Source organism: Phalaenopsis equestris, unplaced genomic scaffold (assembly GCF_001263595.1).
Source record: "Phalaenopsis equestris unplaced genomic scaffold, ASM126359v1 Scaffold000160, whole genome shotgun sequence".
NCBI classification, from domain to species: Eukaryota; Viridiplantae; Streptophyta; class Magnoliopsida; order Asparagales; family Orchidaceae; genus Phalaenopsis; species Phalaenopsis equestris.
In genome coordinates this window covers 57,311-81,926 of record NW_018164602.1, presented here as the reverse complement: position 1 = coordinate 81,926, position 24,616 = coordinate 57,311, and the positions used below count along the sequence as shown (strand labels likewise).

The 24,616-nt window shown below is 31.1% G+C and overlaps 1 protein-coding gene across 1 annotated transcript in view; it reads left to right on the top strand.

The window, feature by feature from the left end:
- LOC110021996 (RNA-binding KH domain-containing protein RCF3-like) overlaps nt 1–13,457 on the top strand; it is a 34,661-nt gene extending 21,204 nt beyond the window's left edge. The window contains 4 exon segments of the mRNA XM_020720755.1: nt 11,713–11,795; nt 11,868–11,976; nt 12,066–12,192; nt 13,160–13,457. Of these exon segments, the coding sequence (XP_020576414.1) occupies nt 11,713–11,795; nt 11,868–11,976; nt 12,066–12,192; nt 13,160–13,167 (327 nt within the window). The 3' untranslated portion in view covers nt 13,168–13,457.
- Nucleotides 13,458–24,616: the final 11,159 nt, after the last annotated feature.

Below are 24,616 nucleotides of genomic sequence, written 5' to 3'. Positions count from 1 at the left end.
CTAGAATCATATTAAACAATTGACAACCTAGAGCAAGCAACCATCTTCCTATAAATCAACTCTCTCTTGTCAATTATATTAATCTATAGTTTTGCCTTAAAGAAATAATTAATTTAAATAGTAAGTTTACCACAACTTAGTGCGTAATTACAATCTTATTTTGCATTAAATTAATATGCAAATACTATGCATAAATGTTCAAAAGAAATGTGATTCATTAATTAATCAAGCTATAAGTTTTCATTTTAGATTAGCTCTTTCCGTGTCATTTTAAGTAATTTATAACATTTGACTTTATTTTAAGAAGTCATATCAGGATCGTGTTTATAGCCAAAAGTATCCTTAAAATGTTGTACTTGCAGGCACTCTCAAAATTTTGCAAATGAAGTACACTTTTATCATTTCCATTTTCTTATTTGTGCATAAGTACATTAGCGTCCCCAATTAGTATCATAAGAAGGTGAATTCTGATTGACTTAACTATTTGCTTATCATTATATATCAATTTGAATTCATTTAAATGTATTTTTATATTTCAATTATTTTTCTTCCATTTGTGGATATCTTTGAAACATTTAAAATGTGAATCCTAAATAAAATATTTGCTTTTAAAATAATATTTCAAGTTCATTTTTTAATCTATGTTATTATAATCCTTTGTCTTTAAAACAAATGTTTTAAATAAATCATTAATTTAATACTAATAAGAAAGCAATTACATACCTTAATCCTTCAAAGATCTCCTTACAATCTTAATCTTCTACTTTTTTTAACTATCACCTCCTCTTTGACTCTACCTCTTTTATACCCTCCCAAACAATGATCCAAAGTCCTAATTTGTTAAACCATATTTTCTTTAATCATTGGTTAAATTCATTAAATCATACGTAACGACATCTCTTTATTTAAACAAAACATCTTATATAAATAAAACAACTAAACTCTTATCTTACCAAAATTTGTTCGGATTGATAGTCCTTCTCACAAAGCCTTTCACTTATGATGCCTATTTTTAATTCATAAAACTTAGTGTTAATATCATAATTTGATTGATTTAATTTATATAATTTAAAAACTTAAACCCTAACTTGCCTTAATCCAGGTTTGGTTTGGTTCTCCCTTAATTCGCACAAAGTCCCTTTTCTTGGTTTCTCAAAGCTTTGGTTCAACTTGTCTGGCACAAGATTACTCTTGCAAGCAGAGTCTCCTCGATGTCATTGTTCTTCCTCTTCCCTTGTACAAAATGCTTACATCCTTAATTCCTTTATTTCATCTTCCTCTTTGCTCGGCTAGGGCACGACACGACTGTTCTTAACTTCAAGACATGTGAGCGTCTCCTTCGCCTCCCTTCTCTTCTTCTTCGCATTGGAGCCCCTTAACTAGGGTTCTTTCCTCCTCGAAACTGCTCATGAGCCTCCTTCGCATAGGTGAAGTCTCTCAAGCACACTACTGGCTTCTTCTACCTCTTTCTACCACATTTTTCAACCAATCAAAGCCCTCCATCTTCACACAGAAACTTTATGCTTCTTCCTTTTTCGTCTTCTTTTTTTGATCAACTAGAGCATACACAATATTTCCTTCTTCTCAGTCTCCCACTCTCACTCTTGGTTTCATTTTTGGTTTGAATGGGCATGCGTCCCTTAAGACAAAATATAGAAACGTTTATCCTTTATTATCTTTTAGTTTTTTCATATTATTATTATTATTATTACTAAAAATTCAGTTATTACAATCTCTCTTCCTAAAAATTTCATCATTGAAATTTGAAAACTTTAATATAAAAACAAAAATATGTCAACTAAAGAGTTGAGGATCTTTCTTGCATATTTAAAATTTTCTCCCAAGTAGGATCTTTCTTTGATTCATGCTTCCAAAAAATCTTTACAAATGAACTCTCTCTATTATGAAGCTTCTTAATATCATAATCCAATATCTTTTCATGTTTTTCTATATAGGTCATATTAGACTGTATTTCCACTAAATCAACAACAATTATATAAGACTCATTATCAATATATTGTTTAAGTGAAACATAACAAATATTATGTATGTCTTGCATATGAGCTGGTAAAGCTTATTTATAAGCTTCATGTCCAAGCCTCTCTATAATCTCATATGGACCTACATAACTGGGGCTCAATTTTCCAATCTTTCCAAACACGCTTCAAAGAATTAACTTTGATAAAGTCAAATTTCTAACTTCAAACTCAACAGGTCTGTGTTTGACATTATAATATTTTTTGTCTAACATGTACTTCCCCTAATCTGTCTTTAATTTGTTTAATCTTTTTAGTAGCATCATTAACTAAGTTAGCTCTAATTATATTTCTTTCACCTGCTTCAGCCAAACATAAAGTTGCCATGCACTTTCTTTCATATAAAGTTTCATATGGGACCATCCCAATACAAGCTTGAAAATTGTTATTGTAAGGAAATTCTACCAAGGGTATATGTGATTCCCATAGTCCATTAAAGTCAAGGACACAACTTTAGTAGATTTTTCAAAGTCTGAATAATCATTTTTGACTGGTTATCTGCTTGAGTGTGAAATACTGTACTAAAATCAATCATTTGCCCAAAGCCTCTTGAACCTTTTTCTACAATCTAGAAGTAAATTTATCATTTTTGTTTGAATCAATAGACTTTAGTACTCTATGCAGCCTTACAATTTGATCCACATAATAATTTGGTTAACTTCTCAACAAGTTATGTCTATCTATTGGGCAAGAAATGGTCGGATTTAATTAATCTATCAATAATTACCCAAATAATAACAGAGCATGTTGTGATTTAGGCATTTCATCACAAAGTCCATAATAATCTCCTCCCTTTTCCATTATGGAATAGGTAAATGATGTAACTAACCTCTTAGGCGTGGATGTTCTTCCTTCACTAGCTGTCAAGTAGGACAAGTAACTACAAATTTTGTCACTCTTCAATCCTGATTACTAAAATATTTCCTTATAGTTTTGGTACATTTTATTACTCCATTGGTAAATAGTATAGCCAGATAAGTAGACCTATAGAATTTTTCTTCTCAAATTATCAACATCTGGAGCATAAATCATGTCTTTATATCTCAACGGTTCATCCACATCTAATATATACTTCTCTAAATTTCCATCCTTGACTTGATCTAAAATCTTATGAATAGTGATTTTCATATTCAGTGAATCATTGATTCTGCCATTCAAATTGGATTGCACGGATAACTATCATTACTATAAATAATCATAATTAATTTCAGCCTATCTAAATCCTAGGGTAATCGCTTCTGTTGAGTGAATAAACAATCTAAATTATCTGAAGTTTTCCTACTTAGTGCATTTACCACCACATTTGCATTTCCCGGGTGATAATGTATATCCAAGTCAGAGTCTTTAATGAATTCTAGTAAACTCCTCTGTCTCAAGTTCAGCTCATTCTAAGTGAAGATGTATTTTAAATTTTGCTGATCAGTGAATACCTCACATCTGGCTTCATATAAGTAGTGCCTCCAAATCTTAAGTGCAAATACAACTTCAGTATTCTAAGTCATGGGTAGGATAGTTCCTTTAATAATTTTTCAATCGCCTAGAACTATAGACAATGACTCTTTCATGTTGCATAAGTACATAACTAAATCCTTTAAAATGCATCACTAAAAAGCTGAAGCTCATTTGACCCTGAATGAATAGTCAATGGTGGAGCACTTATCAAATAAGACTTTAACTTTTGAAAAGCCTCTCACAACAATCAGTCCCTTCAAACTTTATTGATTTTCATGTTAGCCTAGCTAAAGGCATAACTACACGAAAAAATCCTGTTACAAACCTTCTATAATAACCAATCAGACCTAGAAAACTTCTGACCTCTGTAGCAGTAATAGGTTTTGGCCAATCTGCAATGGCCTTGATCTTATTCTTATCCATAGATATTCCATCTCCACCAATAATATGCTCAAGAAAAGCCACACTCATAAGACAAAATTCAAATAAGTCATCAATCCTCAACAATGAAAATCTATTTTCAACCGTGAGCTTATTCAACTCCATATAGTCGATGCATATTCTGAACTTCCCATCATTCTTCTTCACAAATAACATTGGAGCTCCCCAAAAATTTTAATTCTTTAGAGATATCTGATACTGAGCAAGAAACCTTGATTTTCACGATTTCACAATTTGAAAGCTTTCAAACATGTAATCATCATAGATGTCGGCTCTTTTATCTCCACATAATTTGATTTCTGCCCCCTAGGTACATTTAGTTTGACAGTTTTTTTTATTGTAATCAATTGTGGCAAAGTTTTTAGACAACCAATCCATGTCTAAAATTGCTTCAAACTCCACCAAGAGTAACACAATCAGTTCTGCATAAAAAATTTTTCAATTAATTTTTGGTTTCATCTCACACAATTAATTAACCTCCATAGAAGTACTATTTGACATTCTAATAGATAATATCACAGGCATTAAGGTGAATTGTATCACTTTAACAAATTCTTCAGCTATAAAATAATGTGATGCTTCTGTATCAAATAATATTTTGTTTGGTTTATTCTGAATTTGTTACGTGTTATATTAAAATAATTGTATTGAACATTTAGAGTTGAGTTATTGATGTATTTTAGTTTTTCAAGGATATTATGAATGATATGACATGACATGAATTCTATTATAATTAAAAGTGTGTTTTGGTTAAAATTTCTTAAATGTAAACACATAATTTCAAGGGAGTCTTTAGTTTCTTATTGTGAAAGTGCATAAAACAGGCTGGATATTTTGTTGAGTCTAACCTTGAATTGACATTGATCTAGTAGACTCCATTGTCCTCAACCTGCTAAAGCTTCTTTGAGGTGATGCAACACTGCCCCTAAAATCTGCTGAAGCCTTCTGTCTCAAGCCAGGACGATTCCTCACCCAGTGTTGCACCAAAAGCACATGTTGGATCTAGAAAGACATCCTTGTGAAACTTTCCACACTTGTCACATTTGCTGGCTTCAGTCTGGCTACCAACACTGTTTGATCTGGCCTTCTTAGCACTTATTTTTCTTGCCTGAAAGGACTGTTTGTCTTGTGAGCACTGAAAAAACTTGAAACTCTTTGACTTCCTCCTCTTAAGAAAATTCCTCCTCATTTGAGTAGTTTGTATATCCACCTCAATTCTTCTGACTCTCTCCACCAAAATACAGTAATCTATGATCCCAAGAAGAATTGGTGGTTGTCTAATCATATCCTTCAAATCAGAAAAAAAACTATGGCACTCCGTATTTGGAACCTGTTGGGGTGCGTACTTTGAAAGTATAGTGAACTCTGCCATGTACTGCATGATCGAGCGATCTCCCAGCTTCAGCTTGATAATATTGTCCTTCATCTATCTTCCGACTGACAGTGGTACGAACCGGTCTCTAAAAGTTGCCACAAATCTCTCCCACTGCACCTAGTGGTTGTTTATACATTCAAACTTCACATGCATCTGTTCTTATTATTATCTCTCAGCTTCTCTCTCAAAAGCAAAAGTAACAAGTGTAACCCTCTTGTCTAATGGACAAAACTCATCTATAATCTTCTCTATTCTTATCAACCAATTCTCAACATCCACTAGACTTCCTCTTCCATAAATGAGAAGTGATCTAATGTTCTAAAATAACTCCAACTATTTGTTCATCTGGCCTCTCCCATTAGAAGTGGCCCGAGACTGAGAGTTCCTAATCATTTGAGTCACTGTAGTCATCATCTCTACAAAAGCATTTGTGTTCACTGAGATCATCTCTACAAAAGCATTTGTGTTCACTGAGATATTCAGAGGTCTTAATCTCAGTGTTATTCTATCTAACTTTCTCTTGATTATCCATATTTTAAAATAACATATCAAAGAATGTAATTATACATAATTAAACTCTTCATTTATATTATCTATCAGTTTATTCAATCAACCTATTAAATCTTTTTATCATGATTCAAACATAAATTTTTTAATACCACTTTCGTCACGATCTGAATTGATAGGTTAGAATTAACCAAGTCAAAAATTGTAGTCCTAGAATATTAACCTTTATTTTAAATTATATAATAAATCATCATAACTTCTAATAATAACAAGAGCCACTAAAAATCACAAAGTACACTAAACAGTTATTAAATCTAACCAAAGCAACAACATAGTATGAAAGTAAAGCTGTATCACAATTCTACCAATGGCAGTACAACATTAATGTCAAATAAACAATATAAGAAATTAGAACCATATCAAACAATTGACAACCTAGAACCAATAGTCCTGTAAACCAACACTTTTCTATTAGTCATATCAATCAAGAGTTTTGGCTGAAAGAAACAATTAATTTAAACAGTAAGTTTACTATAACTTAGTAAGCAATTATAATTTTATTATGCATTAAATAAATATGTAAATATTATACATGAATGTCGAAAATAAGTGTGATTCATTAATTAGTTAAACTATAAGTTTTTATTGTCATTTATGTTTCAATTTAAGTCATTTATATTTTTAATCATTGTCTTTATTTTAAGAAGTCATATCAGGAATATTATCATACTCGAAGGTATTTTAGAAATATTGTACCCATAGGTACCCTCAAAAATTTATACCCTTAGGTACCCGTAAAACAATACACCCGAAGGTACATCTTTTCTATTTTCATTTTCTTTTTAGTGCACGTGTATATTAGCGACCTCAATTATTTCCTATCAATTTAAAATCATTTAAATGCACCTTCATATTTCAAATATTTTTGTCCTATTTGTAAGACATCTTTCAAACATTCAAAATAATATATTTGTTTTTAAAATAATATTGTCAGTTCATTTTTTTTTATCAGTGTTATTATAGACTTTTATTCGTAAAATGTAACTTTTAAATAAATCATTAATTTACTACCTATAAGAAAGCAATTACTCACCTTAATTCTTTAAAGACCTCCTTACATGTTTAATCATCTGCTTAGTTTCTTTTACTATCACTTCTCTTTGACTCAGACTTTTTTTCCCAAGCCATTATCAAAAGTCCTAAATTGTTAAATCATATTTTCTTTAACCACTGATTAAATTTGTTAGATCATATTTAATAACATCTATTTAATTAAGCAAAATATTTTATATAAATAAAGAGATGAGCATATTATTACTTATAAGAATGGATTTATTTTCTTATAAGAAAAGAGATCAACGAGAATGTAAAGATTGTAAGGCCATTTCAAGTGAAAATTTAAGTACCATCGATTATTTGTTCTAGATTTTAAGATGAAAAGTTATAAGATAAATAATATAATGAAATAATTTCATAAAATTAGATCAGGGCACCTAAAAGATAAATAAAATTATTTTTATGAGTAAACTTTAAAATTTCAACATTTAGGATGTTATGAAGAAGCTAATTTTATGTAAGATAAAATAACAAACACTATTAAACAAGTAACAAAAGATGTGCTTGGAGATTAAAAAATAAAATTTATAAATAAAAATAATTGGTGTTGGAATAATAATGTGCTAGAAAAGATATAATATAAGAAGTATTATAAAAATTGATTTAAATGTAAAAGCTTAGAAATCTGAGAAAAATATAAGATGGTCTGTAAGGAGCTAAAATAACAAATTGTGACGCTGAGAATTATTATTTTAGTGATTTTTATAATAGATTAGCTATTAATGATGATGGCAAATATATGTATAACCTAGCCAAACAAAGAGAAAAGAAAAATAAACATTTAATTAAAGTGTCTTAAGATGAAAATAAAAAAAAAATTATTTTTTTAGAGGAAGATATTCTAAAATATGGGGGTGAGCTATTTTTATTTTGATAAATTATTTTATGAAGTTTCTGAAAATTCATCTGTCTTTAGTGATCTTGATATTGTTAATAATAATAAAACTTTTTATTTTTACCATTGCATTAATAAAAAGGAAGTTGATGAAGCTTTAAAGAAAACCAAGGGTTAAAAATTAGTTAAATCTAATGATTTTCCTATTGATGTGTGAAAATATCTAGGAGATTTGGGCATTTCTTGGCTTATCGAACTCTTTATATTATTTTAAAAATTAAAAAGATGCCTGATGAGTGGATGAAGAGTATTTTGGTTCTCATTTTTAAGAATAAAAGGGATGCACAAGAGTGTGCAAATCATAGAGGAATTAAGTTAATGTGTCGTACTTTAAAATTATCAGAGGGTAATTGAACATAAGTTAAGACGTGATACAAAGATTTCTCATAATTAGTTTGAATTTTTATGAGACAAGTCTACTATGGAAGCTATACATTTATTGAGAGGTTTGCTAGAGATGTACGGAGAGAGTAAGAATGATCTACATATGATTTTTATTGATTTATAAGAAGCTTACGATAAGGTTCCAAATGAAGATCTTTGGAGGGTTCTAGAAAAGAAAGTTGTTGATATGACTTATATTTAAGTCATTTAAGATATGTATACTAGAGTTGTTACTTGTGTTTGAACAAAGGGAGGATTGTCCAAGTATTTTATTATTTTTGTTGGATTACATTAGGGATCAACTTTAAGCCCGTATCTTTTTTACTTTAGTTATGGATGCTCTTATTGGACATATATAGGAGTATGTACATAGGTGTGCTTTTCGCTGATGATATCCTTCTTGTGGATAAGACTGGAGAAGGAGTTTTGAAAAAACTTAAATTATGGAGGTCTACATTGGAGTCTAAAGGCCTTCATTTGAGTAGATCTAAAATTGAATATATGGAATATAATTTTAATAGTAGTAGCTCTAGTGGCAGAGTTGTAATTATGAGTGATTAAATCATTAAAATATATGATCATTTTAGATATCTTGGGTCTATTGTTCAAAGTGATGGTGATATAGATGGCGATGTTATTAATAGAATTCAGGTTGGTTGGTTGAAGTGGAGGAATGCAGCAGGCCTATTGTGTAATAGAAAAGTATCGCTTAGACTTGAAGGGAAATTTTATAAGATGGTGGTGAGACCTGCAATGTTTTATGGCGCAGATTGTTGGCCTTTAAAAGAGAAACATAAAATAAAGTTAAGTATTACTGAGATGAGAATGCTATAATGGATGAGTGGATTGTCACTTAGAGATAAAATGTGAAACAATTATATCCGTGAAAGGGTTGTTGTAGCTTCATTTGCAAATAAGATTAGAGAGAGTTGTCTTAGATGGTTTGGTTACATTAAAGATCGATCATCTAATAATCCAGTTAGGAGAGTAGATGTTTTAGATTCAACTTATTTTAAGAAAGGGAGGTAGATCTAAAAAGACTTGGGCATATTGTATAAAAATTGATTTTAATCTATTAGAATTAAATGAAAATGTGGCGCTCAACAGGGCTCACTGGAGTAAAAAGATTCATATTGCTGACCTACTTAGTGGGATAAAAAATAGTTGTTGTATCTTATATAAATAAAACACCCAAACTTTTACCTAACCAAAATTTGCTCGGATCGATAATCCTTCCCACAAAACCTTCCACTTATTTTTTTTTATGTTTTAAACTAATAAAACATTAATGTTAATATCATAACATATTTAATTAATTTAATTTAAAAGCTTATACCCCAACATACTTTAATCCACTGCTGGTCCTATTCTCCCTTAACTCGCACGAAGTCCCTCTTCTTGCTTTCATAAAGCTCAGTTTTGGCCTGTCTAGCGCAAGATGACTCCTGCACACGTAATCTTGTCCTCGAATATGTAGTTCTTCCTCTTCCCTCATACATAACACTCACAACCCTAATTCCTTCAATTCTTCTTCCTCTTTGCTTGACTAGGGCAAGAATGTCCTTCTCTTTAAGATACACGAGCGTCTCTTCTCCTCCCTTCTATTATTCTTCACATTGGAGCCACTCGACTAGTGTTCCTTTCTGCTCGACGTTGCTAATGAGCCTCCTTCGCATAGGTGAAGTCTCTCAAGCACACTAGTAGCTTATTCTACTTCCTTCTACCACGTCGTGAAGCCGATCATAACCCTCTGCCTTCACATAGAAAATTTTCTCCTCCTCCTTTGCCTTTTCCTTCTTTTGATTAGTTAGGACACACACAAGATTTCCTTTTCCTTTCATCTTCTTAGTGTCCCACTCTTGCTCTCTTTGTTTTGTTTTTGGCTCAAATGGGGTGTGTGACCCTAAAGACGAAATCATAGAGTCGTTTATCATTTACTATTGATTCAATTTTTCATATTAAACGTGGGATAATTTTAGTCCCAGAGTCTATAAAAGTGTCAAATTAATCCCTGAGACTATTTTAATATGGGCTGAAATAGTCCTCCCTCGTTGAAATAGTTTATAGGGAGGTATATTTTAGTCCCTTTTAATAAATTCTGGAGATTAAATTGACACTTTTATAAACTTTGAAACTAAAATGACCCCTGACAAAAAGAAGTCAAGGGACTATTTTTACACTTTTCTCTTTGCAGAATTTATGATATGGGGTTTATCTTAAAAGAGATAGACTTTTATTCTTACTTTGGGGATGATTTGATGAATTACTTTTGTGTGTAGAAAACATTCGTGAAGACTAAATTTTTTTTATGCTTTATATATACATAAGTCTATATATATAAACGTAAATCAGTAGCCATGGCTAAAAACATTAACTGTCGTAAAAAATTTTTCTTATCATGATTCTCCCTGTTATCGCTCATGAAAAATTTTCTGATTACTGAGTGACATTATTATCTTGGTGAAATTAGCTAAAGCTCTCCAAATGATATAAATTGGTAAGCTCAACCTGATAAAGGTTGTGATACTATAACCCACATCCCAAAACAGTACACGAGCTTAATATTTTTATCTCCACTATCTCGCTCTACTCATTTTTTTCCCTTGTAATGGCAATACCACTTCTTTTGATACTCTTTGAAACTTAAGTTTGGATATAGAAATTTAAGAAAACCAAATGATATGATATTTTTTCTTACTGTTTCTTCATGTTAGAGATGGCATAATATGGAGCTTAAACTATACTATTTTATATTTTTTTATGCTGCCTTTTGGTTGCTTGAAATTAGATATTATGTTTTGAAAAATGATAAAGTTGGGCTAGTTCCATCATTTTTAGAAATTAATATTAGTTTTAAAATCTACAATCTAGGGGGTGTAAACGAATCGAGTCGAGCTCGAGTCACCCTCGGCTTGAGCTTGAGAATGGTTAATTTAATCAAGCTCGAGCTTGAGCTTAATTCTATGAATTCGTGAGCCGGTTTATTTAGCATGAAAGAGAGAAAAAATATAAATTTAAGCTAATGTTATAATTAAATGACAAATAAAATGAGCATTTAAGAATAATTAATAAGAAATGACTTGATATTAAATGTAAAATATCAGTTTTTAAATATTTTTAATAATTTAAAGGATTTTTTTAAATTTTAATATATTTTAAGTATATTTTTTATTAATTATTTTTTAAACAAGCCAACTAACGAGTTGAGTTGATGTTGGCTTGAGCTTGGCTCGTTATGTCATCGAGCTCGGTTCACATGCCACTTATCAAGTCGTACTTGAGCTGGCTCATGAGTGGGCTTGAGTCTCTTACCCCCTACTACAATCGCTCTGAAAACACTCTAAATTGCATTGTGTAACAGAATCATCAATTTCATAACACATTTGCTGTCTAAAATAAACCAAATAATTCCTTAGAGGTTTTTTCTTCTTTCTTGTAGAGTAGTTTCTTACAATTTGTGGCGTCTTACATTTTATTCCTAAAATATTTGCAATTTCTCACTGCAGGATGTTGCACTCGGTGCGAGTGTGCCGTTGGAACAGGAGCAAAACTGCATTAATGATAGTGGAAGGCAAAGTAGTTTGAAACGGTAAAAGTCGATTACTTTGTTCTCCTGTTCTGATTACCTTTTTTCTATATTTTACATCATGTTTTCTGGCAGATTTAGTGCTTCTCTCGTTACCAAGAGTACCCTTGAGGTGGTTATACCAGAGGATGCTGTTTCAAGCCTAATTACAAAATCAGGAAGCAAGCTTGCTCAGATAAGCGAGGTGCACTCACTGCTGCCACAAAATGAGCTTCTTAATTCCTCTACCTCCTTTTGTTTTTCAGAAATTTTATTACGTAATTGATTGAACAGATGTCTGGTGCAACCATGACCCTTCTTGAAGATAGGCCTGATTCTAGTGGTAAAGTGGTTCTGATATCAGGAACTCCGGAGCAGGCTGAGAGAGCTCAAAGCCTGCTCCAGGGATTTATTTTAAGCTGTAAGTTCAACTCATTCTTCTTTAAAGTAAGGATAAGTTTTATAGGGGTTTTTTATGTCTTAGAAATACTTTCTAGATAAAGTAATTCTTGAATACATCCCCTTATTGGATATGGGTTGCTAAGTTACCATGTGTTGCATCCCATTTGTATTTTTTAAGGGAGATTTACATACCATGCAATGTCTATTGTATGTATGTGTCTGTTTGTCTGACTGCTCACATTCACTTCTGCTGTATGTTTGTATTACATATGTTTGTGTACTATGTACTTACATATATGTCCCTAGCGGGAACTTTCTTCACTCTTTCTCTATTCTGCTCTAAGCATGTTGGTTTCGGCAGTTATGTTGGTTTTGTGGATCTTTTTGGTCAACGCCAATACATGCGGTGTGCTCATCCGGCACATCACACCTATTGGGGGTCCATTTGTTGACCTCACTTTTTGTTCAGGTTTAATCTTTCTTTCTTTCCTAGAAGTCTAGGATCTAGCCATAGGACTTTCCTGTTGGCTATCCTAGAGGATTAGTGTGGAACCTACTCATTAGAAATTCTAGACACTGCTTTACTTTTATGTATGTGTGTGTGTATGTGTAATATATATGTATGTTTGTACGTGTACTATGTACTGACATACGTATGTGCATGATCTAGAAGGATAATATGGTATATTATTTGTGCCATATGTAAAAAGGTTGATTAATTTTTTGATTTAAATTTCAACTATTTCTAATAATAGCTTAATTAAATCAATTAACATGGTTTATTAAAGCATATGATATGAATTTAATGAGTTCTTGGGATAATGCTTCATGTGCTGGCAATATTGTCAAGTGATAACATCTGAATGTAAAAGTTCCATTAGGAGTAGCTCAAGTAAACCCAAATAATAATTCAAAACAATAAAATATTATTGCCTGCAATATAGTTATCATTCCACATTAATGATTCAAAAACATGTTTTATGCAGTGTTATAACCTGATAGCCTTTGGCTAAAGTTGGAAGACCGCAAGCCAGTCCTGAGCATAGTGAAGAATTGCTTAGACGCAGCCATTGGCTTTGCTCCTCAAATCTGGCGACTGTTATGTCCTATTTTTTTTCTTCTTGCATTTCTTTCTTACGGATGCTTTTGATGCAATTTGAAGCCTAATTTTTGTAGCTTTTCTTTATGATGTCTCTATGTGCGGCTGTGTAGTTGTAATTGTTGAACAATTTATGATATCTCTATGTGCATGGCGCCCTAAACATTGTTTTTCATAAAATCTTATATTTTTGAATTATAAATCTGATGTATTTTCACGTGCCGCCATCAAATCATTGATATTTTTATAAAAATGAAAAATATGGGTTGGTGTTTTATCATGAATATTTCTGTGAGAATTTGAAAAATATATGAAAGAAGGGGCTAGATAGTTTTATAAATAGCAACGTTTCAAATGTTATGCATGTAAGGAGAATCATTTACATCCGAACTCCGAACGTTAAAATGCATCCGGAGTTCAATGGTGGGGCGTCATGTGGCAAATGGGCCCCTTTAATACGTTGGGCATGTTCAATGTTGAATTTTGTGGGGCTCAGTTGTCACGTGACGCCGTACCATTGAACTCCGGATGTATTTTAACATCCGGAGTCGGGATGTAAAATTTTTGCGGATGTAAGAGCTCTTTGCTTGGTTATTAATGCATCCGCTAGGGCCTGTTGTTGATCTGATGAAATACACTCCTATTTTTTGTTGCCTGGATAAACATAGATTACAAATTCGGCCACGTTTCACGTAATAAAAAAAAAATTTAAAAAATAACGTACACTCCTATTTTTTGTTGCCTGGATAAACATAGAATATAAATTCGGCCACGTTCCACGTAATAAAAAAATTTTTTTTTTAAAATAACATCGCGCTGATGTATTTTCAAAACGTATTCCTCGACATTCTAAAAGGCTGGACAATTGAAAAGGCGCGACATTATTATTATTATTATTTTTTATTACGTGGAAATGCGGGACCGCATGGCCGAATTTAAATGGACTGCGGACGTAGAGAACCGTCCGGAGTCCCGAGGGAAAAATTAACCCTTCCGTTGCACCTTTCCGGATGAATCGAGACAGTTTTTTTTTTTTTTTTTTAAATAGTTTAGTGTATGTTAATGGTGTTATAAATGTAAATATAAGAGTCTCGATTTAAATATGTAAATTAAAATGTTTTGAGTGGTATGTATGTAAAAATGAGAGTTTGAGTTTGTGATACGTAAATGCATAAGAATTGGGTGCTCTGCATGTAAATTTCTGTTGTTTTTAGTGAATGTGAACTTATGAGTAGTTGTGATCTAAGTTAAAGCATTTATATGTGAATATTTTATAGAAGGTTGGAATTGAATTTGCTATAGATGCAAGAGAAATGTTCTTTAAATTACATTTTGTGAGTTCAATTTTTGTAGGGGTGTGAGAACATATAGATGTGATTATTGATTATAAGTTATCATTCAATGCTATTCTTTTGCCTTCTTAAATCTCTTATAGGTGGCCTTATATGAAGGCATACAATGTGTAGATATATAATTTCCCTAGAGGATTATGAAAAATCTTTTTATTTTTTTTATAAAAAAAATTTTAGTTGTTTTAAATTTGTCAAAATTAGCATAAATAACACCTAATTATGTATTAATTTATAATTTATAGGCTATGGAAACTAATGAACTTCTATTTAGTCAAGTTAAATTACAAATAAGACTTATTTATTTAGTTAATATTTCTTAATGAATTAATATTAATTATTTAATTTACTTTAATATTTTAATTAACATATTTGTATCAAGTTCATTTGAATGATTATTAACAATTTTAATAAGTAATTTCTAAAAATACAACAATTAGGATTTGATAATTATATAAATAAAAAAATTAATAATTCATTAATTTAATATGATAATTTTATTTATTGAAATAAATCATAAATAATATGATTTTTTAAAATTAATAAAATATTAATTAATTAATATTATTTATAATGATTTATTAAAATCTTAAAACATTTAGGCACTCAATTCTTATACATTGACAAATATAAAACCTTTATTTTCATATTTACATACAACTTTATAAAAAAAAAAGCTCCATTTTTAACTTTTTGAAAGTGATTAAACTTTTCATGCTTAAGTTTTAACAACAAAAATTTCAGTGTTAAACATGTAAATACATAAAAACTATGTAGTATATATATAAATTTCCCTGAAATCTTTGATCAAACACCTAGCCATAAGCTGCTATGGGAGCTCGCTAGAGGAGGCATCGATGGGACCAACTAGGTTTGAAGGAGAAGAGTTTATGAGGTAACTAGATGTGAGTTAATCCATTGTCGAGTTACTAAATCAAGGATTTAAGATAAAATGAGGGATAAATGAGATTTAGAATTATGTAAAATTTAGATTTGTGTTGCATTTAACTTAATTAGGATTTAGAAAATCTATAAAGTTGCATTTAAATCTAAAATTATTTTTAGAATAATAAATCTTAAATTTGGTTAAATCACATGTAAATGTTTATGAACTTATTTCGTTGGTTAAAATGTGAATTAAATATTACAAGTTTAAAATTTCAATTAAATATTACAAGTTAATTATATAAATAAATTTTATTTAATTTTTTTTTATAATTATGCTAATTAATAATTGAGTATTTATTGAACTAATTAATTATAACTAAGAATTTTAATAAATAAATTATTTATTAAAAAATTAATACTTTACTAAATTAATTAGAATTTCCTTAAATTAATGAATATTATTATGAAAATTATATTTTAATTAATTAATTATTAAATAGTTATGTATAAATCTATTTAATCATAATTAATTTGATAAAATATTAATTAATTAATAAAATTAACAAAAATCAACAAAGGAAATATCAAATTTCCACAAGGGTTCATCATCTCCCCTTCCTGCCATAAACCCGAAACCCTCGCCTACCCTCTCTCTCCAGGTTTCGCACAAAACCATCGCCTTCGTGACTGCCATAAACCCGAAACCTCGCGATACAGTCGCGATTAGGCTAGAACGAAGGAATCGCGGCGTACAAGGACCTCCGAAACTCCCATCTTTCTATTCATTCCTCTCCGCTCTTACTCGAAACCATTGTGAAAGGTAACCCTTGTCTGTCTTCCCCTTCCCGGCCCACCTTCGCGCGCTTCAGCTCTTCTAAATACCGTTAATCCGTCTTCGAATGATATTTACTAAATCCTGGGTTTAAGACGAAACGGAGGAAAACCGGATTAAAGATGTCATTTTTTGCTGTTTGGAAGGATTTAGGTTAAATTCTGCTAACAAACAGCCTCTTATTAATGTTCCGGGTCCTATTCGTCTTTCAAAATGGTTTTCTTTGTCAGTCCTTGGACAATTTGTCTCTTCATGAGTTTGTTTATAAAGCATATAATCTGCACATGTCAGATGTTTTTTTTTTTTCTTTTAATTTTTGTTAGTTTGATTTCTAACAATCTTTCAGGTACACAAACTAGGTTCTTCCGCGTCACTATAAACTTATTTTGGGCACCAAAAGTTTGTAGAATTCAGAAAGAGGGTAAAAACAGAACAAAAGTAACCATAAATTAATTGTGCTTGCCAGTTGATGCTCTAAAAAACACTCAGAAGTATGGATAATGCAGATCTGTAAGCTGCATTATTGACTAGGTGTACCCAACTGATAATTTCAGTTGTAGTGTATAGAAAAACTCCACATCCATTTCTAGCAAAAACTAAGTCGTTTGCCTCAATTTTGTTAATTAAAATAATCATTTTATCTACCTATTTACATTGGACAGTACAAAAAATACCATTGTCTTAGCGTCTCCAATTATCTATACCAATTATATGCAAGGGCTTTGAATAAAAAATTTTTTGCAAAGACTACACTTGCACTTCTCTAGAAAGAATTATTTCAGTTGACAAAACCCTAAATGCCACTAAAAAGCCATCTTTAACTATATGCATAATTACTAGCAAAAGTTAATATTTTCAGTAGCTTGTTTTTTGTAATGGTAAAAGAATTCTATGTTGTTGATTGTAGATGTAATTTTTTTGTATGAGAAGCTAATTGATTCATTGAGAAGATTAAATTTGCTATGAACAAGGTAAAATTTATTTGGTGCTCATTTAGGTATATATGTTTGTTTATAAGCCAGCTAATTTATATGATTTAAGTTAATATTTGAACTCTTTTAGCCAACCTTTATTTTTGAAAAGAAGCTCTTTCTTCATGCTCATTATGGTGTTTCTTTGTCCTATTGGATATTAATTTGAGCTCTTTTTAAAAGTGTGTTTAGATAAAGTCTTAGTCATAAGCTCTATATACTCTGAACCTTTATAGGCGTTCTTGTTTATCCAACAAGATGCTCAATAAGAGTTTGCTCATTTATTTGCTTGAAATGCTAGTTTGTTTGGTGAACAAGTTGTTTGATAGTAGTTCATTAGTCATAAGATGAGTTGGGTTGAGCTCAAAATGAGCATAAGCTACATGAATTTGTATGAGCTGAGATTGCAGACCATCATATATGCTCGAATCCAGGTTGAGTTGAGTTAAAGTAGGGTTCCACCAAATGAGCTCAAGCTTGAATTAGGTCCTTTTCAGTTTAGTCCAACTCTCTTTTTGGCCTAACAATGTTGACTGTTGGTAATGATCTATTACACTGAGGGTTTTGTAAAGAAGAAAAACTAGAAACATCAGATTCTTATCTTATGGCCAAGTAGTTGAAATAATAAATTGATGTCCCATCTCTAAGGGTTTGAATTGTGGGAGAAGACTTCGATACTCGGCTTAGAAGTTGAGCATTTGGAAGGACATTACGTAATTGAACCAAGCAATGAGCAACCTAGTATGTCGTTTCTTGGTCCAAGTTTAGGGTTGAATTCAAATATTTTTTTTTTGATTTGCCAAGTTATTAGCATTTAAATGCTAGAGAGAGAGATGAAAATAATTAATCTAAGTTGATTTGCGACCTAAATTTTATAACTAGGCGATGAAATTATTAACATTTTGTAAAAGTAGTTGTTGAAGATGCCTATTTATTAAGTAATGGTCATATGACATTTAATAGCTTTTTTTTTCTCTATGGAGTTAGTGGAGTCATGGTAGTGCCAGTAAATCTAACATAAGAAAGACATCAATTTCCATGGGATTCCGTTTGTGTGGGCCAATGGTGATACCAAAAAAGGGTATAGGTGGAGAATTCAACAACAAAAAGTAAAAATCAAAATAAGAAACCAGAAATCAGGGAAAATAGTGAAGAAGATACAAAAAAGATAGAATAATCAAATAAAGGATATGAGAGACCCGAGATGTCACTACCAACACTGAAGGGATTCAGTTGTCACCACCCGCCGTTGTGGATAAAGACATATTCTTATCCAACAACCTGTGGAGCCAAAGCTCTCACATCTTTTTTCATCATTTTAAAAGTTTTTTAATACAACACAATTCCTTCTATTTATAATAAAAAAAGGACCTAAACCCTAGTAAAAACAAATAGACGAAAGTATTCTGACTAATATGTTAACCCAGAATTTGCTCAAATGACTCGATCACATTTATTTCAGATCATGATTAAGGCACTTCATGTCATTCTCCTTAGATGGGAGGAGCTTCCTCCTCATCTCCATTGAATCGATACCTTCCAAGTGATCCCATATGTAATGTGGTTACAATTTTGCTGATTTTTTTTTATTGGACAGAGTATTTGCATGTAGAAGTCTGGAAAACTAATCGGCCATAGCAAACACTACTAGATGAGTAGAATGCACAAGAAAGCCCTACCAACAACCCTAGGTTATCCTTCCAACTACCGTTTTTCATTTTAGTGCACGGATAGGAAATGTTGGCTAGACTTTGGCCCATTCTTGCCCCAATAAATGTATGTGGAACCCCTTGACTTCCTTTGGCTGATGTGTGGATAAATTTTTGCATGAAGAAATCAAGGTTTTTTTCCAGACAGGCTGACTGGATAACAAACCTGTAGCAATGAGCTTCTAATTTCTATTACTGAGAAGAGATTAAACCCATCAGCAATCACAAACAAAGGCAGGGACATAAATCTGCTCTCAAATTTTGGGCAAGAAATGGGGAATATCCTAGATAGAATTCTCTGTTTTTTATGGAATTTTAGCCAACAAAAAACAGAAAAATCTTAGATATAATTTCAGCAAGAACAGATTAAACATAAAAGAAGAACAACGAACATCAAAAAGGTTATTTTTGATGGAGAGAAAGCGCGAATTAAAATAAAAACCTTAAGCTCTGATACCAAATGATACCGACAAAGGGTATGGGTGCAAAATAAATTGGAGAGAAACATAAATAACATAAACCGGGAACAAGAAACTAGAAATCAGAAAGAATAAGGAAGAAGATAAAAAGGAGATACACTAATCAATTAAAAGATACAAAATACAAGAGATCCAAGATGTCATCACCAACAATGAAGGATTACAGTTGCCACTACGCGATGATGTGGATATAGACTCATTCCCATATGGAGCCAAAACTCTCTCATCTTTCTACATCATTTCAAAAGTTCTCTAATATAATACAAGACCTTCTATTTATAATCAAACAAAGGACCTAAACCCTAAGAAAAACTGACAGACGAAAATACACTTACTAATATATTTATCCACAACTTGACTCAAATAAATCGACCACATTTATCCCGGATCAAGATTAAGACACTCTGTGTTTATTAAACCATACTTATTATTGGAATATTTGAATGTTTGGAAAGTTTTCTTGCTCCCAAGACATTAAGATGCTCTTTATAAGCGAGCAAAGCTTAGAGGGACATGGCTCTAATCAAATCATGTTTCCCTCACAACTAGTCTCAAGATTTATGCGTGATTGATGAGCCAATGAGCATGTACCTCATGAAAAAGATTAGAAAAAGTTGAAAGAACTAGGTGAAGCTAATCTGGAGAGACAATTAATTCAGTGTAGATGATTCTACTCGAGCATCTGTAGTGAAGTATTGCGCAGAACAGCTATTATGTAGGTTTCAATGAGTAATGTGTGAAAAAAATCAGAGGAAGTGAAAAAAAAAAGAAACAGTTGAAAGAAAATGAGTGGATGTCTTGATGACATTTATTTTCTTTTTCTCTCCATTCCTCTCTAATTTCATATTGTATGCCAACATCTATTATGTGAGCCACCTATAAAATTTTGCACTTCCTTTGGTTATCTTAGAAATCATTGGCAAGGGATCATCAATTAGGCTGAGCAGCCCATATGCTTGTTGTGAGAACTGTTCGGGGATTTAATAGAAGCTTAAAATGGGCTTAAATCTCTTTATGAGCTTGCATCTGAAACCCCGTTTAATAAAATGGCCTTAAAAGAGGGATAGTAGTTAAGCCATTTATGCTCATGATCACATTAGGGCATGTGGTAAATGAACATTTTCATGGTCCCTTCCTAATGCAATCACCATGAACTACTTCATCTTTCATCATCATGTGCTGTCTAATGGCTTATGCCTTGAGCTCTTCAATCTCTCTCTACCTTTGAATCCTTTTCTTTCGTTCTTCTCCTTCTTCCTTTTTCCTTCCAGTCCTCTGTTCCTCCTCTCGTTCATTCATTTAATATTTGTTTCTATTATGGTCCCTAGGCTTTGTTTTTTTTACTTTCCTCTGTCAGATTCTGCTTCTAATCTCTTCACTTGAGGAGACATAGGGCTGCCACTTGAAATAAGATGTAATAATGTTTTTATTGAACTTGCTTTCATAGGTGTTTAGATTTGAAGAAAAATTAGAGGATGTGATTATTTTTCTTTTCTTTTGCTGTATTTTAGTTGGTTTCACATCTAATCAGTTAATGATGCTCTACATTTTATTTTACTTTCTAGTACATTAAGACTTAACATAGCAAACTTTATTAGTATTTTTATTTTTTATATTTTCTTTGCTAGAGTTGCATTTTACTGAAACTATGAAATGTTTGAAAATTAAATCTACTTTCATGGAAATCCTGCATCTAAACATAGGTTTTTTTTTATCTAGATCCTATTCTTGAACAAAATTAAATATCATTAGCTATTTTTGTTGAATGCTCATCTGAATGAGCTTGAAATTTTAGCTGTATGTTTTTTTTTTAGGTTCTTAAGGCAAAATTTCATTTGTCCTATTATTTTTTTACGTAAATATTATTATGAGCCAATTATTGATGTCTCCCGGTTGCTTGAACCAGTCATACCAGTTGAACTAATCGTGTACTCATATATTAGCTTGTTGTATTATTGTTTTTGTAAGAGTTTAGATACAAGTTTGGCACTTTAATGAGTTAAGCAATTAAACTGTGCATCTGTTCTATCTCATGTGTTTGTCTCTTAGACCTTTTTGTCACATCTCTTTAACTTTTTGTAGAAATTGTCTTTTGCTGAGGTGGTGTCTTGGTATTGTACTTGTCTCGATAACATTTGTAATTTTTGAATGCATCAATAACTCTAAAGTGCAGGAGAATAGATACATGGTGTTATTTGATTGTTGCTTGCTGAAAGAGTTAGTATTGGAATGTGATTTATGTTGATTTGTTGGACCTAGTAAGGTGTTTTCTAATGGACAAATATTCATACTAAAATTTCTAGTTTGATTTTTATTCCTGACAATCTTAGTTTAAAAAAAGTTTTGAAATCACGCATTTATTGGAGAAAGCTTCGAAACATGAAACTATGAGCTTAGAATTCCCTTAAATCACGGTTGTTTTGCAAGGACAAGAAAGTAGACTGTTATTATAAAACCATCAAAATGTGAACGAACATAATTGACAGTGAGTTAGAGAAGCTAATGAAATATGGGAAACTGTATTGACTGATATCCAATTCTGCTAATAGGGAAAAGAAGAAAAATTGTAATGTTCCTCATAAGAATTTGCAGTAGCTATGTTCCAGGGATTTGTTTCAAGCAAAATTTTTATAGTAAATCTGCAAAACATTTAAATAGGATAAACGACTTGAACTTAATGGGATAATAATTCTGTTAATCTGACAGAAGAAAAGGAATTTAATGTTCTTCATGAGCTCTTACAAAAGTTTTGTTGTAGTTGTTCGTTATGATTGGAGCTCAATGTATTTTAGTTTGATTAATTGTGCAAAGATTAGGGTTGAAGTATCATTTTTACTATTTGTTTACTCTGGATGACTTGTACTTTGTTAAGATACTGTTTCCATAAATTTTCTTTCCTTATGGTTTATTTGTGATTTATGAGAATATGTTTTGTGATCTACTAGTTATAGTTTTGTTAAAGGTGCAATGCACCCTCAAGGTTACTTGACCATGTTTATGCAGCACCAACCTAGGTTCTTGTTCAAGTAAACGTAGACACGATAATTAAAATAGCTATTTTACTTGATATCCTACTCTTTTAATAGTTAAAAATCATATTCATCATATTGGAATATACATGGGGCATAATTAATTTTCAAGTTTTGTTGGAATCAAATTTCCAAAACCATGGTAAATGGGAGAAGCAAAAGACATTTGAGGACAGTAAATTTTAACTAATTGAATGTATAGCATGCATTACTTGTCAAAAACTAATCGTTGTTTTCATCATACCTTAGAGCTTTTTTTGGGGTAACTTCTTCATGCTTTGTTTTTCAATCCACTATCAAGTCTCTGTTTGAAAACTATTTTTTGTGCTACTTTTCAAACTTTTTGTAGCTGGAAGCTGTTTTTTTTTACAACTATATTTGCTAAGTGTTGTAGTTGTAAGAAAATTGTTGTTTGATTTTATTAAAAAGTAAAATATTTATAATGCCAACAGCCGCTTAAAAAAAGAATTCCTTTTCTCAAAATAGTTTTGCAACCACCTTTATAAAAAGTTGTGGCCAACCTCAAACAGTCTCTTAAAATACAATGCATGAGTTTTATAAAAGTGAAGATTGATTTTTTTAAATGTGTAAAATTTAAAGATTGAATTAGTAGAGCTTATAGCTCTATCAACAACATATTAGCATTAGAATAAATTTGACCTGATTTTAACAATGTGTTGTCCATATAAATTACTAAAGTATATGATCTTCAGAATAGCTACATAAAATATGAAGACATTGATGTAGCACTAATTTGGTTCATCAAACTCCAAATCAAACACCCATTAATTTTCTAATCTGAACCAATAAATTATTTGGACCATGAATGCTTGCATTTACCCGTCTATCAAATATTGTGCTCTATGTTAGTTTTTGAATAAATAGCACCAATGCAAATTTTCATTGTGTTGTTTATGTGATTTATAATGCTTTCTACTATGGCTTCACAAATTCTGCTAAGCATAATTCTGGTTAATCTTTGATTTACTACTATGCCAAGTGAATAATTTTTTTTTATCAAGTATAATAACCTTATTAATAGGTTTAGATATAGGGTCTAAAGATAAATTCTGGAATAACTTTGAAAACTTAATACAAATGATACCTTTTGAAGAAAGAATTTTTATTGGAGGAGATTTAAATTGGACATGTCGGTAGAGTGGTAGAAGATTTCAAAAATATTCATGGTGGGTACGGTTTTGGAGTGACTGATGAAGAAGGTAAAACTGAAGATTTTGCTTTAACGTATGATTTTGTTATTACTAATATTTTATTTAAGAATAGAGATGGACATCTTATTATTTATAAGAATGGATCTAATAAAACACAAGTTGATTATTTTCTTATGAGAAGAAGAAATCGTCGAGATTGTAAAGATGGTAAGGTCATTCCAAGTGAGGATTTAAGTACCCAACATCATTTATTTGTTTTAGATTTTAAGATGAAGAGTTGTAAAATAAAGAATACTAGGATCATCATCGTAGAATCAGATGGGAGAACCTAAAAGACACAAATAAAATTATTTTTATGAAAAATTCAAGATTTTAAAATTTGAGATATTCATGATGAAACAAATGCTATGTGAGATAAAATAACAAACACTATTAAACAAATAACAAAAGATGTGCTTGGAGAATCAAAATAAAAAGTTCCTTTAAATAAAAAATAGTTGGTGGTGGAATAATTACGTGCAAGAAAAGATAAAATATAAGAAGTTATGTTATTGGCTTAAATGTAAAAGCTTAGAGAACTGAGAATCACAGGGAATCTAAAAGAACAATATGTGACGCTAAAAACTCTGCTTTTAATGATCTTTATAATAGATTAGATACTAAGGAGGGTGAAAAATATATATATAAATTAGCCAAATAGAGAGATAATTAGCCAAACAGAGAGATAATAAAAGTAAAGATTTAACCAAGTAAAGTGTATTAAAGATGAAAATCAAAAGTGTTTTTCTTAGAAAAAGATATTCAACATAGGAGGATTAGTTATTTTGATAAAATTTTTAATAAAGTTTCTGAAAATACAATCGATCTTAGTGATTTTAATATCGTAAATAATATTGCTTTAGTTATGGAATTACA